Source organism: Osmerus eperlanus, chromosome 9 (genome assembly GCF_963692335.1).
Source record: "Osmerus eperlanus chromosome 9, fOsmEpe2.1, whole genome shotgun sequence".
NCBI lineage: Eukaryota > Metazoa > Chordata > Actinopteri > Osmeriformes > Osmeridae > Osmerus > Osmerus eperlanus.
In genome coordinates, this window is record NC_085026.1 from 13947743 (window position 1) to 13963089 (window position 15347).

At 49.9% G+C, this 15347-nt stretch overlaps 1 protein-coding gene across 2 annotated transcripts in view; it reads right to left on the reverse strand.

Annotated features, from left to right (window-relative positions):
* The window catches only part of kiaa0586 (KIAA0586 ortholog), a 64351-nt gene that overhangs the window by 12819 nt on the left and 36185 nt on the right, over positions 1-15347 (reverse strand). For both annotated transcript variants that reach the window (XM_062469174.1, XM_062469173.1), the window contains exons 19-29: positions 15228-15335; positions 13611-13692; positions 13237-13400; positions 12741-12909; positions 12306-12492; positions 11761-12023; positions 11580-11653; positions 11319-11453; positions 10444-10711; positions 8535-8695; positions 7709-7787 (exon numbers count right to left, since the gene is read on the reverse strand). In XM_062469174.1, coding sequence (XP_062325158.1) covers positions 7709-7787; positions 8535-8695; positions 10444-10711; positions 11319-11453; positions 11580-11653; positions 11761-12023; positions 12306-12492; positions 12741-12909; positions 13237-13400; positions 13611-13692; positions 15228-15335 — 1690 coding nt within the window. The remainder of the gene's footprint in view (positions 1-7708; positions 7788-8534; positions 8696-10443; positions 10712-11318; positions 11454-11579; positions 11654-11760; positions 12024-12305; positions 12493-12740; positions 12910-13236; positions 13401-13610; positions 13693-15227; positions 15336-15347) is intronic.

Here is a 15347-nt window from a genome sequence, read left to right on the forward strand (position 1 = left end):
TACTCTAGTTATGTGCTGAACAGACACCATCATAGAGAGTGGAGACAACTTCAAACACACCATGGAATCCATGGAAGACATAATAAAACAATTCGGACAGGCTAGGCAAGGCAGGGCTGGGCTGGTGGAGAGATTAGGAATGCCTGGCGTTTGAGCTAGAACATTCTCTTTTCCCTTCTCAGCCCTCAGCAGCTGTTCTCAGTTAACTTGGACAAGGCCATGCAGCTGTGGCTGAATGGTTGTCTCATATCCCTTCCACCCTCCTCTTCAATAACCCGGGGGCAGCCTGGTGAGGAGCTGCCGTTCCTGGCCCTGGGGCGGTGGAGGGGGTGTATTCTCTCGCTGATTTGCTACAGTACATGAAAACGCAGGGTTACTGTGGGGACTGTAAAACGGGCCAAACTGAAGAGACGGCAGAATGAGATTAGAAGCGGAAACTCTAAAAAATCGGGCTCGTCATTCGGTCCTCCTGGTCATTCCAGGATCTATCCCAAGTGAACTTCCTGCCTGGACCCAGGGGAAGCGAGTTGCAAGCCAGACCTCCTCTTTAATGACTTGGGGACCAGCTCCAACAGACACGGAGACATGACCTAAATATAACTCCAGGAGCCAGCTTAGCCATGCGGACGGCTGCCAACACTGACCAACTGGCTGGTGTGAGACGGCTCTCACTTGTGTGAACGTACAAGCACGCAGTCCATTTCTATGGGCCCATCGCTAATATTTCAGCCTGAGCTATAAGGAGAGACCATATGTGTGAGTGTTTGGCAAAACTGCATGGCATGGTGAACCTCTAGGTTGATTGTTGGAGCTTATTATATCTTTATAGTGTTTTATTTGAACGCAGGGCGCGCCCCCTCTGGTTTATTAGCCTCATATCTCTTATGTGGAGCCGATATGTTTGGGTTTCCTCCAGACTAGGGTGTGCCTCTAGACCAGATGACGATGATAAATACTCTAGAGAATACTAAAAACCACTTCAACACGACCAAGATGTAGAAACATTTTATTTATTTATTTTGGAGAGAGAGGGTGAGTCAAATCCATGTTTCTCCTGGTTAGAACACAAAAGCTTCAAACCATACCCTACGTACGCAGAGAAATGGCTCAAGTGCTGTTCAGCAAACGGATCAACATCCCGGCAAGTCTCTTCGTAGGGCCACTTGTGTGTCAGCAACATCCAGACGTCCAAACCGCAGTCTTCCACTGAACTCCGAACACATAAACAGTATTCAACGTGACTCAACAAGTCCCATCAGCAGCGTGTTTTTTAAAAGGGGGCATGTGTTAGTGTCTCAGAAGAGGTCAGGCTGCGACCACGACACGTAGACCCAGGATCCTGACCGCTGTGTGACCTGGTGATGCGTTGCCTCCAGGTCACATGACCGGCGGAGAACCCAGCGGAGCGTGAGCGTGAACACACGACTCGGAGCCGTCGTGTTGCTCGACATCCCCTCGGGTTAACGAGTCATCGTGTGATCCACCGCCACAGAGGAAAATGCGATAAACGCACTCACACACACACACACACACACACACTCGAGGGCATGTCGCTGCCCATGCCTGTCACAACAGCCATTTAGAAGGAGAGTCTTTCTCCAGGAGACAGGAGTGAAGAATTGAGGCCAAAGAAATGCCAAATCCACTCAGCTCATCCACTCTGCAGCCCTGCCTCAACCCATATCAACCCTGCAAGCTACCTGCCTCAACCCAGATCAACCCTGCAAGCTACCTGCCTCAACCCAGATCAACCCTGCATGCTACCTGCCTCAACCCAGATCAACCCTGCAAGCTACCTGCCTCAACCCAGATCAACCCTGCAAGCTACCTGCCTCAACCCAGATCAACCCTGCAAGCTACCTGCCTCAACCCTGCTCAGCCAGCTTGCCCTAACATTTTCTCCAGCTCCTTACCGCTCCACTGATTGGGAGACACGACCATGATGAATGTACAACAACATGGATTTTAGTCAACAGCCTCTCAGCGACAGAATCAGCTTCTGACCAATCGGCTGGAGAACTAAACATAAACATCCATGAACACGTACCCCCCCCCATCTTCCAGGGATCCTAACTTGTTAGGTCCATGACACGGACAAAGTTATGTGGGCACATTTTCCTTCTCCCCCTCCCTCCGTCTCTCCTCTCCGAGAGCCGATAATATTTCTAAACCAGGATCTCGTGAGGGCTGCGTTGTGGTGTGTTGGCTTTTATATAACTGCGGGGCCTGTAGTCGAACAAGCATGTCCATTGTCCAGCTGCTCTACACAGCTGAGGTCAGAAAAAACTATTTCTGTGTGTATAAGTGTGTGTGTGAGAGCGAGCGAGAGGAAGATAGAGAAGGGAGAATGTGTACAGTACATGTGTGAATGTGTGTGACTGTGTATGTATCCGTGGTACTTGTGTGTGTGTGTGTGAGAACATCATGGTCGGATTCAAATTCAATATAGCCACAGATAATCTGATAAAGCTTAGGAGCACAAATATATTTAAGTACCTGCTATGACCCTCTCACGGAAGAGTCACACGGAACCCTACATGGCAGGGGGGGAGGTGTTTCTAAGTTGGTGTGTGTTGTGTGTGTTCCCGGGGCCCAGGCCTGTTTATTCAGGGTGTTATTCCAGAGCACTGGTCCTCTCTGTCCAGCACAGCGGGGGAGAAGGAGAAGAGGGGGGAGGAGGATGGGGGACAAAGAGACCAAGCTTCTCTCCTGTTGGTTTAGCAGAGGACTGGATTATTGTTACCCCACTTCCTGCTCCCAGACAAACACTGCCTAATCCCCCCTATGGCCATCACTGACCATCCCAACTGTCTCCCCAGTCGGTGTGTCTGCATGGCGCTATGATTCCCTACCCTGTCTGCCTAGCTTTCTTTATGCTTTATGTCTGTCCGTCCAAGGAGGCTCGCCAGCACTGAAAAACATATCCAATGACACAGCAAGCTCTGTGGCTGGTTCTCCAGGAGGATAGGATGGTCCAAACAAAGAGCAAAGTCACCCCTACAAGGCTTAGCCATGGTTGTTACACATTCGTATCAGCTTGTAAGCTGCCTTTTCACACCAGCCAGTATCTAGGGGACTGTGGGGAAACAGGCTTGCTTTTGGGGAAATAGTCAGTTACGCACATTTCAGAAAATGGCATCCATGTTGTTTATTTATACAACTAAAGGTTATTAAGTCTTGGCTATAAGCCAGCAGAGAGAGTTGTTTAAAAGAATGCACTTAACTTGTCAATCTTCCCCCTCAGACTGGAGAGGGCAGACATGTACTCCACTCAAAGTAAATAATCTGGTCCCATCTCTGCTGCAAACACACACACGTACACACACATGCACACTCATGCTCCCTGGGAGACCTGACACAAACACACGCACGCATGCATCCACAAGCACACACACACACACACACACACACACACACACACACACACGCACACACAAACACACACGCACACACACACGCACCCTGTCACAGCAGAGGCATACACTGTCTAAATATCCAGTGTTTGTTTGCTTTAGCTAAGACTGGCTGTTGGCCTGCTGGGTTGAACTCCCCCAGGACAGGACTGACAGACAGACATACCGGCTGGTTGTGGAACAGCTCTCAGCTCACAAAAAGCAGAAACAGGCCTCATCCAACAATCAGAGATATCAATGAGCAAACCTATTTCCAAGACAAGACAGCAGAGAAAAGGAAAGGCTTGTGTGCCTCTATATTCAATGTAAAGTCAGCTACTTTTCAGTGCAAGCAGTTCCTGCAACAAATGAACTCAATGACACAGTAGCATTTGTAACCATGTTCCATTGTATCTTGTGATCTAACCACTTGTAGCTCCTGCTCTTACTGTGCTGTGGACAGATGAGGGGCATTACCAGGAGACGACAGCACACCCGACTGTCAGCTACCTCGAAGAAGAGGAAGAAGAGGGCGAGGAGGCAGAGAGGGAGGAGTCTGATTCCCAGGAGAAAGAAGAGAGGGAAAGAAGGAGTTTGCGGTGAAGGAGTCAGCCAGATAAGGAGGAGTACAGCTCTCACGAGGCAGTCTGAGAAAACCAACCTCCTGGAGAACCCTGAGTTTCACAGTGTGTGAAAGCACCATCTTGGAAACAGCTCACTTCTTGTGGACCCTCTGAAGGGAATGGTAGACCTGGGACTGTACACTACTGTCAATGAGGAGAGAAGAGGGAGGAGGGAGGAGAGGGGGAAAGGGGTGAAAGGGGGGGGGGGCAGGGAGAGAGAGGAGAGGGATTGAGAGTGAGGTAGGGGAAATGGGGGGACCTCCCGCTCTTTACGCACACACACACACACACACACACAACCCCCCACTCCCTAAAAACACAGTGTGTCCTGCTCCCAGACAGACAGGCCAGTGTTGAGCCCGAGGCTACTCAGCCTCGGGGCCTCAGAGTTAGGGGACAACAGGGGCGCCACAGAAAAGACCCATTTACACGATTCACCCCCAGGTTTTGATGCTACAAAAACAAGAACCACGGCAAAGCCTCAGGCCTATGAGATATCACTGTGCTGTCCACGCCAGGGAATCAAGCACAACCCGCTCTACTCAAACAGCACTCACTTCCTCCTGTTAATACCCAGCTCTGTTGTTGCACAGGATCAGACTGTAAGGGTCGTTTCATGTCCAAATGTACCTAAACAGGCTGTGATGTTAGGGGGAAATACTACGTCACAGGCTCTCTCATGAGTTCCCCTTTACCATGAATAGAACCCCAATGCTTCAGCTCTCCTCTGACTGGAATGTCGACCTCTCAGGAAGCACCACGAGCCCCTGGTCACCCTGGCGGTCGTGAGAAAGGATGACCTCCAGGGGGCACCCTGACCCTGGCCTGGGGGGCAGAGGAACTGGAAGTCACATTTCCCTACTGTATACAGACCGAGAAATATAATAACAGTCCACCTGATTCAGTGTAAACTGTATGATTATGCTCTACCAGTCAGGACTAGTAGCTCATGTAGCCAGCCCTGGACTGAATCACAGAGCTAGTCACACACAGACGCATTTCCATACAGCTTGATCTGAATCTTGATCTGATCTGAAATGCAAAGTTAAATAAACAGTTTTGTAACCAGACCAGCGATTTCAGAGTGTAGTATAGTCTGGCAGCTCTTCCAGTCCATTACAAATTCAGCTTCGCTGAATCACTCAGGTCAAGTGAAGTCATCTCAAATATCATGTTAACATGTACATCATTGTTTGGATGGTTTAGATTAGAACTTCACAATGTTACATAAACAGCACATTTGTTTTATGTTCTCAGTCAATCCAGCATGCATAGGACAAAGTATAATCGGTTGGTGGGTAAGAACGTAAAGCAAAAAGCTGTTTACGTCACATTTCTTAAGTTCCAAACCAACCAACTAATTATCTATGTTAACATGATATGCATGGTGGGCTGGGTAAAGTGCCCCTTTAAGGACATATTTCCATATATGGTGGGCCCCACCAGGGCCCTGCAGTCACAGTGTGGGTCTACAATAACAATCTCTTTATGGGGCCAGGTCAGCATGCTGAGTGGAGGGTGAGTTATAGCCAGACGTCAGGCAGCAAAACACTGAAAGTGGCACACAGGACTGTAAATACCATCTCACAGGCAAGCAGGCAGGTTATATGAAACTCTGTTCTGCGCAGAATGTATTATAGCATCCTATACTGCGGGCAGGGGTTGCGCAAGACTTATTTAGAGGCTTGTAAACGAGATTGATGCTGGAGGTTTGACCCCCTGTAACCGCCTCACAGCAGACGTGTCTTGGGAAGGGAGGTGAATGATGGCCCAAACGCACAGGGATGATCTCGGTTTAACTGGCCGAGAGAAGCCCAAACACAAAACAAACGTACCACAACATAGTCACCTCTACTCTGATGGAACAGACTACGTGACGAGGATAGAGAATAAGTCAGCGAAGCCTGGCTTGGCCAGAGCACTGAAGGAGCTACTACTAGCTTGGGCTTTATGCAAGATAAAGAGAACTTAGCTCTTTTGTTAGGCTGTTTCAATACACACACAATCAGTTTCTTAAAAGGCAATGGCTTTACAATACCTTCAAACAGTTCCTAATTCATCCAGCTAATGAATGGCTCTCTCTCTGACCCCCCCCTCATTCACACACACACACACACACACACACACACACACACACACACACACACACACACACACACACACACACACACACACACACACACACACACACACACACACACACACACACACACACACACACACACACACACACACACACAAATCCCTCTGCAGCTGTGTTGGGTGAGTGTAAACTAGTTTGCAGAAGGAGAGGACGGTGTGTTAAGAGAGTCGCTCAGTAATTGAGTGGTAACATAATCATGCTAGCAGTACTAGCATCACTTGTCCCTTTCTCTCTGTTCAGGCTGAGCCTGATTACCACCAACAAGTGCTCGGGCTAGCAGACAGCTGGGAGAGTAGGAGAGAGAGAGATGAGGAGAGAGAGAGACGTCAGAATAATTGAACCTGACCAAACTGGGAAATCTTGCTTTCATCGCACCGGTACAGAGGTCAACTGTAGGATAGAAAGAATGAGAAAGGGAGGTGGAGGAAGATGAGAAGAAGGAGGCACAGTAGGAGGGGGGGGGAAAGAGGTGGCGGAAGAGAAGGTAGAGGAGAGGAGTTCCGACTCCGAGCTATGCAGTGACACACCAAAAACGATGTCACATTAAAATAGCTTGCGATATCAAAACACAATTAATTGGCGAGGCACAGCCCGAGGCTGTAGGTGTCTGGCCTTCCTGATTAAATGGAAATGCCGGGGAGACATATCCAGAGACACGCTAAACTGGACAGAATCGTTTAAACAGCTAAGTCACAGGCGGATATGAAGGGCGAGTGTGTGTGTTTATCAGGTAGCCCTGGGTATCTGGGGAAGGTGGGAGTTATGTATGTGCATGTCCAGCCTTGCGTGACTGCAAGGGGATGAGATCTCCAGAGCAGAGAGGGCTGGGGTCAGCAGTCTGGAGACGGTGTCCGTTGCCACGGTGGGGACCAGTGTGGCATGGACGTCCTCTCACATAATAGCACAGCACAGGAGGGGGAGATGAAGGCGTTCTCAGCAGCAGGCTCGCAGGAGCAGGGCTGGGAGATAGTCCCACTTGTTTTCTCCTCTCCTCTCTCCCCTGCCGTCCCTTCTAGCCTACCCTCCCCTGCCTCACCTCCCCCTCCCTTCTCTCCCCCGCCCTCACCGCATCCCACTCCCCCCTCCTCCCCAGCCTTCCCCTTTCTCCCCTCCCCAGCCTCCCCAGCCTCCCCCGCTCCCTCCTCCCATGCTGAGCTAGCTTCATGTGTGTGTCACTGAGGTGTGTCCAGGCCCTGACTGCGCTCCCTCCCTGGCCTCTACTCTGCTGACTGCACAATACCGAGAGCCCAGCGGCTCCCCTCTGAGGATAAGGGATGGGATCAGCCGGGATGACTTCACCCCTGAGGTCTGCTGCAGCCTGACGCCGAGACAAAAGAGGAGAAGAAGACTGCGGGAGGGAGAGGCCGCCCGACGAGAGGGATCCTGCCGCGCTGAAACAGTGCCATCTAGTGGCGAACACCGTAGGAGCCACAGACGGAGGAGGAGGAGGAGGAGGAGGAGGAGAGGAGCGGGAGGAGGGAGAGGGATGCGAGGAGGAGCGGGGACAGGAGGCCGGGCGGAGGAGAGGTTGCCGTGGGGACGGTCCATACCTGAATGAGTCTCCTGGGACCTCTGCCTCACGAGGATAGGAGCTGGCCTGTCCGTAGAGACAGAGAACCAATCAGCTGCCTGGAGGAGAGGAGAGGAAAAAGACCCAAAAAAGAGGAATGAGTATTGGAGAGAGGCAAGAAAGAGATGTATGAACAGACAATGTATGCGTGGGGATTAGATGATAACTTAAAGCAGAGGAAGGAAGTGGGACAAACATCACGTAAGCCCCATTGTTCTCTGGTCTCCGTCGCTAGTTTAAATCCCTCACACCCAAACGAGCCAACATCAGGACGTGGGGTCAGCTAATGGAAGCTTCATGTGTGTCAACACACAGCTAAAGACAGCGAGGAGGGGACATAGTATCCAGCTGAGCTATTAACATGGGCAAGCTGACTAGGACACACACGGACACACACACTGACACACACACAGACACACACACACACATTGACACACAGACAGCTAGAGAACATCTGGGCTTTATTTGAGCAAGGCTGTATTTTACTGTATAACTCCGAGGAGCTGGTTTCACACTCTCACAGCTGACTGGCTCTGCTGAAGAGGACGTCTCCCTCTTAACAGTAATGGATCCATCAGCCTACCTGCCTTGAGGGGAAACGTGTGTCCCAGAACACTTCCCACGGTCAACATGACACACACGTACGCTATCTGTTCCTGGTGGTTGCAGTATGACGTAGTGCAACTCATTTGCTCCCAAAAACACCCCATTTGACTCTAGGCACTCTAATCTAAAAATAGTATGACACAGACACACACAAACCTCTTATATGATTTCTATGTTTCCCTTCTTTATCTGCATCTCACCTGAGCTCCTAGTGGGGTGATGTCTTGTATCTGAGGGGGCGGAGAGTGGGAGGAGTCAGTGTGGAAGTGGGAGGTCCGGGTTGGCATCACAGGTTCGACTCCCAGATCTGCAATTGTGACTGGACCCTGGCGGGTGTCTCCCAGACTCAGCTCTGTCAGATCTGAACACCCAGGGACAATAAAGCTGGTTAAATCTTGAATCTGTATACCAAGGAAAACAGAACACTTTTCTTCCTGAAGAAGAACTACTTTCATTTTAGCGTCCACAAGACCACCTCAGATAATACCTGTTATTATAAAGTTATATATCTGAGAAATGACAACACTCATTATGTTTCTAAGTATCCCAACCCACAACTGTGTGTAGGGAATCACGGTCTGTCCAGACCACAACTCTCCCACCACACCCCTACTTTAAGGATTAAACCACTACCAACTGACACACAGACCCAACAACACCAGCCTGCACAGGCCAAACACAGACTTCAGACTAGTTTCTGGCTGTGCCACAACAAAGGGAGACCTTGGTTACAGGGTGTGTGTGTGTGTGTGTCGGCTCAGTGATATAGTAACTGTTCTCAGTCTGGACAGTCAGTAAAGCAGCATCCTTGGTTGGAGTTGTTCTAATCTAGTTGAACTGTACAAATCTGCTTGTGCCCCCCCCTCCTCCTCCCTCTCTTCTCGTCCTGTCATTAATACTCTCCTGTCTCTCCTTCCTGCCTGAAAAGTTTTCCCCTCTCTGGTCTCCCAGCAACATAGGGGTCTTTTTATCCCGAGCAGGGTAGATTCTGGCGCTGGGTAAATATTGGTTTTGGCCCGGGACATGAGTGGGGAGGGGGAGGGGCTGCTCTGGGGTCTGGGGCTGTGAGGGGCCGCCTGTCTCGGCCTCTCTGTCTGAGGAGCAGAAACTAATAACAACACGGCCTGAAACACCGTCACATGTTGCTGTTTCAACTGCTAAGTCAATATTTGAGCGTCCATCTCAACGTTTTCCATTTAGTGGGTGCTAGAGTCGGGAGTATTTCTTTTAGCTAAAGAAAACTAACAGAGAGTGTCGACCACTGAGAGATGAGGTGTTTTGCGATAGCGTGAGGAGAACTGGTATGCCCTCTCCAGCCCCACGGCTCATTCATAACTATAGAGATCATGACCGCAAGGAGCGTGCATGATGTCAGGAACATCACCAGTCTGAAGTTAGGCATGTGTACCATCATCTAGACCAGCCATTCCCGACCTTTTCCACTTGGCGGCCCACTTGCATTGTTCAAATATTTTTGCGGCCGCCCAACACATCCGTTCACTTAACTTGTGCTTATCACACACGTTAAACAACACCACGGGAGCCAAACACTTCGCTTTCTCGATCAAAGAAGACAAAGTGTTCATCAGCCCCACAGTCTTGCACACATTTTAAAGACAGGTAACCTGCGTAACTACCACGGCCAGGCAGGGTCTAAACATTATTATAATTTAGCTAAAAATGGTTAGCTAGTTAGCCTAGCTAATGTTACTCAAATCCTAGATAGCTAGAGCTAGCCTAGATAGCTACTTTTTTATTTACATTTTAAAGAGGTGAATTCAAAACAAAAACAATTCTGATCAGTTTGTTTTTGATTAGTTATTTGACGATAGAAGAAGGGTTTAGTGTGTGCTTGCGATTGTCGATCGGTAATTCGATACCGCGGGCGGCTCCACTACCAAGCATCACCAGCGCAAGATGGCAGCACCCGTATCCGGGATATTTTGGCTTCCTTTTCGTACAGTGGGAGGAAGCGGAGATGTTGACCTCTTGATCTGCTGTCAAATGCTCTGCCACCAAAACTATGCCAGTCCCCATCTCTGACTGTGGAGAACAGATGGTGTGTACAAGTCAGAAGACATACTCTGAAGAGAGGGTGCAAGGACAGACCTGCAGACTGGCTGAGCTGGCCTGGAGATAAACCTTGTCTCTGCTGGGTCTCTGTACTCCCCGTAGTCCTGGCCTCAGCTCCGCTACTGGGATCTGTAGTTCTGAGAGGATGATCAATCCTACTTCCTGTAGTCCGGGTCCTGGGGCCCAATAGGGAGTGTCCAGTCATGACCCTCTCTCCTGCCAGAGTCAGTCTAGGTCTCTGACCCTCGCTCACCTCTCCCACACTGCCCTCCTCCTCAGCTTCTGCCTCCAACCCCCAGGAACCCTAGGGACCACAGGTCAGAGGTCGTTCACATACACTTTAATGAACCTCACATGCTGCACTCCACACTGCATACTCAGATTATTAACAGAGCACTGATGGAACAATGGCAAGGATGGTCAAAGAAGTATGGCAAAACTAGAGTATGGTAAATTAGTAGACATATTCATCAATTACACAATTATTTTCCCCCCCAAATAAGAAAGGATCATGTAAATTCAGGAATCTATTGAGACAAATATAATTGTAAATGCCGAGTAAATGCACATGTAAAAGTGTGACAGCCCTGCCACCAACAGGTCACTGTGTGTCATTACAAGACCAAACGGAGTGTCAGCTCATGATACTGTATTAGTTCACACTATGCTTAGCCCCAGGATAATGCATTCTTAGCCATGGGCTAAGCAAGGGCTTGGAGCGCTTTCAGCCCTTGGCAAAGCAACCGCCAGACTTCTACCCACGGCCGGCCCCTCTCCTGACACAGTCAGCGCTGCTGTTCTGGGCTTAGCACAAGGAGGATCAAATGTGGTTATGTTAGTGTGGACAGACGAAGCTGCCCCCAGGCCAGCCAACAGGGCCAACAGTGCCAACAGTGCCAACAGGGCCATACCCCAGGACGAGTCATGGCGCCAGCGTGGGTGGAGACCACCCCCTGGTCCATCTTAGCCAGCAGAGAGAGCAGGGGGTCGCGGTGGGGTGGCACCTGGGGTCTCCTCACCTGGCCCTCACTAGGGGGGTCATAATCCTGGTGAGGGAGGGAGGGAGGAGGGGCACAGAGTCCTGATCAATACATGACATCACAGTCAAGATCGGTACATTCGGGATGACTTGGTATTAGTGGGATGGTGTGGCTTGCGTCTGAGCCCAGTACCATGTCCTGGACCTCGTGCAGGGAGCTGGAGAAGCTGGGGATGTCACAGGGCAGATACAAGCCTTCTTCATAGGCTGGAACATGGGCAGACAAAGGCAGGTCATATAAGGTCTTTTACTGACCCCAAAGAGAAATGACAGCAATAAAATCAAATGTGCGTGTGTGCAGGTGTGTGTCTCACCCTGTGCAGCCATCAGCTTGTTGTAGCTGAAGAGCAGTTCTCCTTCAGATATGTGTTTGACAGCTGTGTCTGTCCTCGAGACGGTGGAGCTACTGCTGCTGCTGTCCTCCGTGGAGGAGGAAGGGGCTGAGGAGGGAGTCGCAGGCCCAGGGAGAGGTGGCGGTGGTGGGGTAGGGGAGCGGGCAGGCTGGGGCGGGGGTATGGAGGGTACTGAGATAGGAGGGGAGGCCAGGAGAGGTTCCTCTACAGCCACTGACATCACTCTGTAGCAGATGGAGGGGGAAGAGAACAGAGAGAGAAAGTAGAGAGAGGAAGGTGATACTGTCTGTGAGCTAAACTAATAAGAAGATAAAGATAAATACATTTTTCCTGTCAGCAGGTGGTGCTGTGGTCCCAAACCATCGAGCCAGGGAGAGAACTCTCCACAATCAATCAAGTTACAGGCACTGACTTCAGACATACAGATAAACAGGCAAATTGGCTTGTCTGACAGCAAGAGAAACCCACATCATTTAACAGTCATTTAACCCATCAGTCACACTCACAGGGGCTTGCTGGGCTGGGTGTTCATCTCCAGGCTGTTATGAGGCTGCTCCTCAGCCAGGGGCAGCTCTGCATCTCCCCAGGGGTGGTTCCTCTGGCTGGGGGGCTCCAGGGAGGGCTGGGGGGTCAGTGTTGGGGGGGTGGACGTTGGCGTGGAGGCCGGGGTCACCACTGGCTCTGGCTCTGGTTCTGGGATTATAGGGAAATAGACAGATTTAGCTCCCCCATTGGCTGAAATGGCTTTCAATCCATCATAAACAATCAGTTAAAATCCAGATCAACTGTCATCATATCTATAAACACCTGCAACTACTAGTAAAAAAAAATACATCATCAAATGTAGATAATATACTGTAGTTTGCCATAATCTGTGCTTGGTGAAATTGATCTGTGTGAAACACTGACAAATGTTGTAGAAAAGTGTTGTAAAGTCAGACCAGTAGGAGTGGACTGCTGAGGCTGGGCTGGCTGGACATCTCTGGGGGTCAGCTCTGGACTGCCCTGGTCAGAGGGCTCTGGTGTGCCCAGGGGAGAGCGCCCTGGGCAGGCCACGATGGAGCTGATGCTGGCCTCAGGGGTGGGCATGGGGGTGGGAACCAAGTCCTCCTGAAACACAACACAAGGAAAGCGTCAAGGAGGACACACCACACACATGACTTGAGCGATGGCTGCTCCCAGTGGCAGCAGGTAGACCGTGACTTCATCCAGGAAGAAAACACTGTGACATAAATTAGACCACCAGAGCAGAAAGCTGAATACACGGGCCATATTCCAGCCTGAGTCATAGTTTTACGCAGTTTCCCTTTGGGATTCATCAAGTACCTACCTACCTTCCAATTCCAGAACCTGTAGGTCTTGGTAGACACTCTGCTACTGCATGTGTAAGAAGAAGCACACAGAGAAAGAAAGACATAGGTCTGTTAGTGTCAGCACCTGCTGGGCTGGTGGGGGCTCCTGGGTGGGGGTGGGGGGAGCAGGCCTCTCCTGTGTCTGCCCGTCTCTCTGGTCCAGCATCTGGGCCACCATCTCAGTCAGGGCCTCGTTGATGTACTGTCTGATCATCTCAGACCCCACTGGGGCGTTAGTGTCTTCCTCCACTGCGCACACACACACACACACACACACACACACACACACACACACACACACACACACACACACACACACACTGGTCTATTCTCTTGTGTGTGTCATTTGAGAGTGCATCTATGTACCGTCCTAGCGGTGTGTAGTCAGGTGTGCTGCTGTGCAGGGTGACCCAGTCTGAACACCCGGCCCACAGTAAGGAGGGCTCTGACTACACCTACCCACGTCTGACGCATCGCTTCTCTCCTCTGATTGGGCCGTGCGATTCTCGCCATCAAGCACCTCACTGTCCTCCTCTGTCTCCTAGGAAGAGTAGAGTACAGTAGAGTATAGCAGAGTAAAGTACAGTGAGAGTAGAGTACAGTAGAGTATAGCAGAGTTAAGTACAGCGAGAGTAGAGTACAGTAGAGTAGAGTGCAGTGTACTGCACTACAGTAGAGTGCAGTACATTAAGCTGTCAACACCCCCAATCACTTTTTCCCCGTTACTTGCAGATTCTTTGATTTTGGCTGGATATCAAATTTTCATGTGAGAGAAAGAGAGATAGTCCCTCCTACCAAATGGGAAGCTGCCTGGGGTTTTACTACCGCTGCACAATAACAAACCAAGAGTGGTGTTTAAAGAGGGGACACTTTAGTTGTTGGAACCTTGGTGTCATTGCACAACAGCACAGACCATCATATTACGGTACACGATGTCTCCTACTATGACTGGGAGCATTGTTCTGGTAAAAATGTTCTAAAACAATTGTATACTTTATTTGTACGCTGGGAGAATTTAAACGGTAATTGCAGGGGAAAGAATGCAATTACGCAAAGGTTTGTTTATGCTCGAATCGTTCCATATTGAATTAAAATGCTTTTATAGCCTAAACTGTTTTGGAAATATTTGAGATCATAGCAGCAATTTATCAAATCCTAGGTAGGCTAGGTGACCCAAGGGGACGAGTGAGTGAGTTTGGATCTGAGTCCCAGACAGTTCCTTAGGAGGGCACGGTTCTAGGGGGTTCTGCCAGGGAGGAACCGGGATGGAACAGAGCTGAGGTAGAAGAGCTCTTATGCGCACAAAATAAATTGTGAATCATGACTGACTCAGAGAATGCTCTTATTTGATCAAAACAGACAACTGGGATATTCTTTCATATTTGAAGCTAAATCTAAACATTAGGCAAACGCGTTTTGTGAAAACGCAGTTTACTAACTGACCAAAAGGGGGCACTGTGGAAGCATATATTTTTTCCATACCAGATATTTGATTCAGATGCCTTTTCCTTCTGTTTCAAGCACAAAGAACCTTGTTCTCATCTTCTAAGCCCGGCGCTCACACACACACGCGTGCACACACACACACTAATGACAGGCAGCGTTTCTGTACTAACTAACGCTTTGCCCTTGTGTGACCGCAGAGGATAATCCTGACTGCCCAACCATCAAACCGCACCAGCCCGTCTGCTTGTTACAGCCCAAGATGGGGTGCATGTCGACCGTATGGAGGGAATATGTAAATAGACAGTGTCTGATGTTAGTGATGAGCGTAGGAGGTTTTGACATGGCCGCCGTGGAAACGGCAGTCCCCGTTCTGTCGGTCACATGACAGAGGTGGAGAGGGTCTTGGAACAAAAGAAAAGGCCGGTTGGTAGGGAAACGCAGGAACGATGGTAAATCCTGAATCTGTTTTAAGGTGGGTGGATGCCCTTAATTTCCATAGACGGTTTACTACCCTGTTTATGGTCTGAATGAGGGGGGGGGGGGGGGGGGGGGTTCGTGTGCAATCGTTCAATTGGGGCTTCATTCACGCAAACACAAATTTCCGATGATCCGATTGACCTCACTACTGACCTGAGAGATATCAACCACTGCCAGGAAATTTGTTCCGGGGAAAACATTCTCCTCCTTCTCTTCCTCTTCCTCCTCCCTCTTCCTCCTCTCCAAGGTTTCCTCCACAGTCTGCAGAGAAAG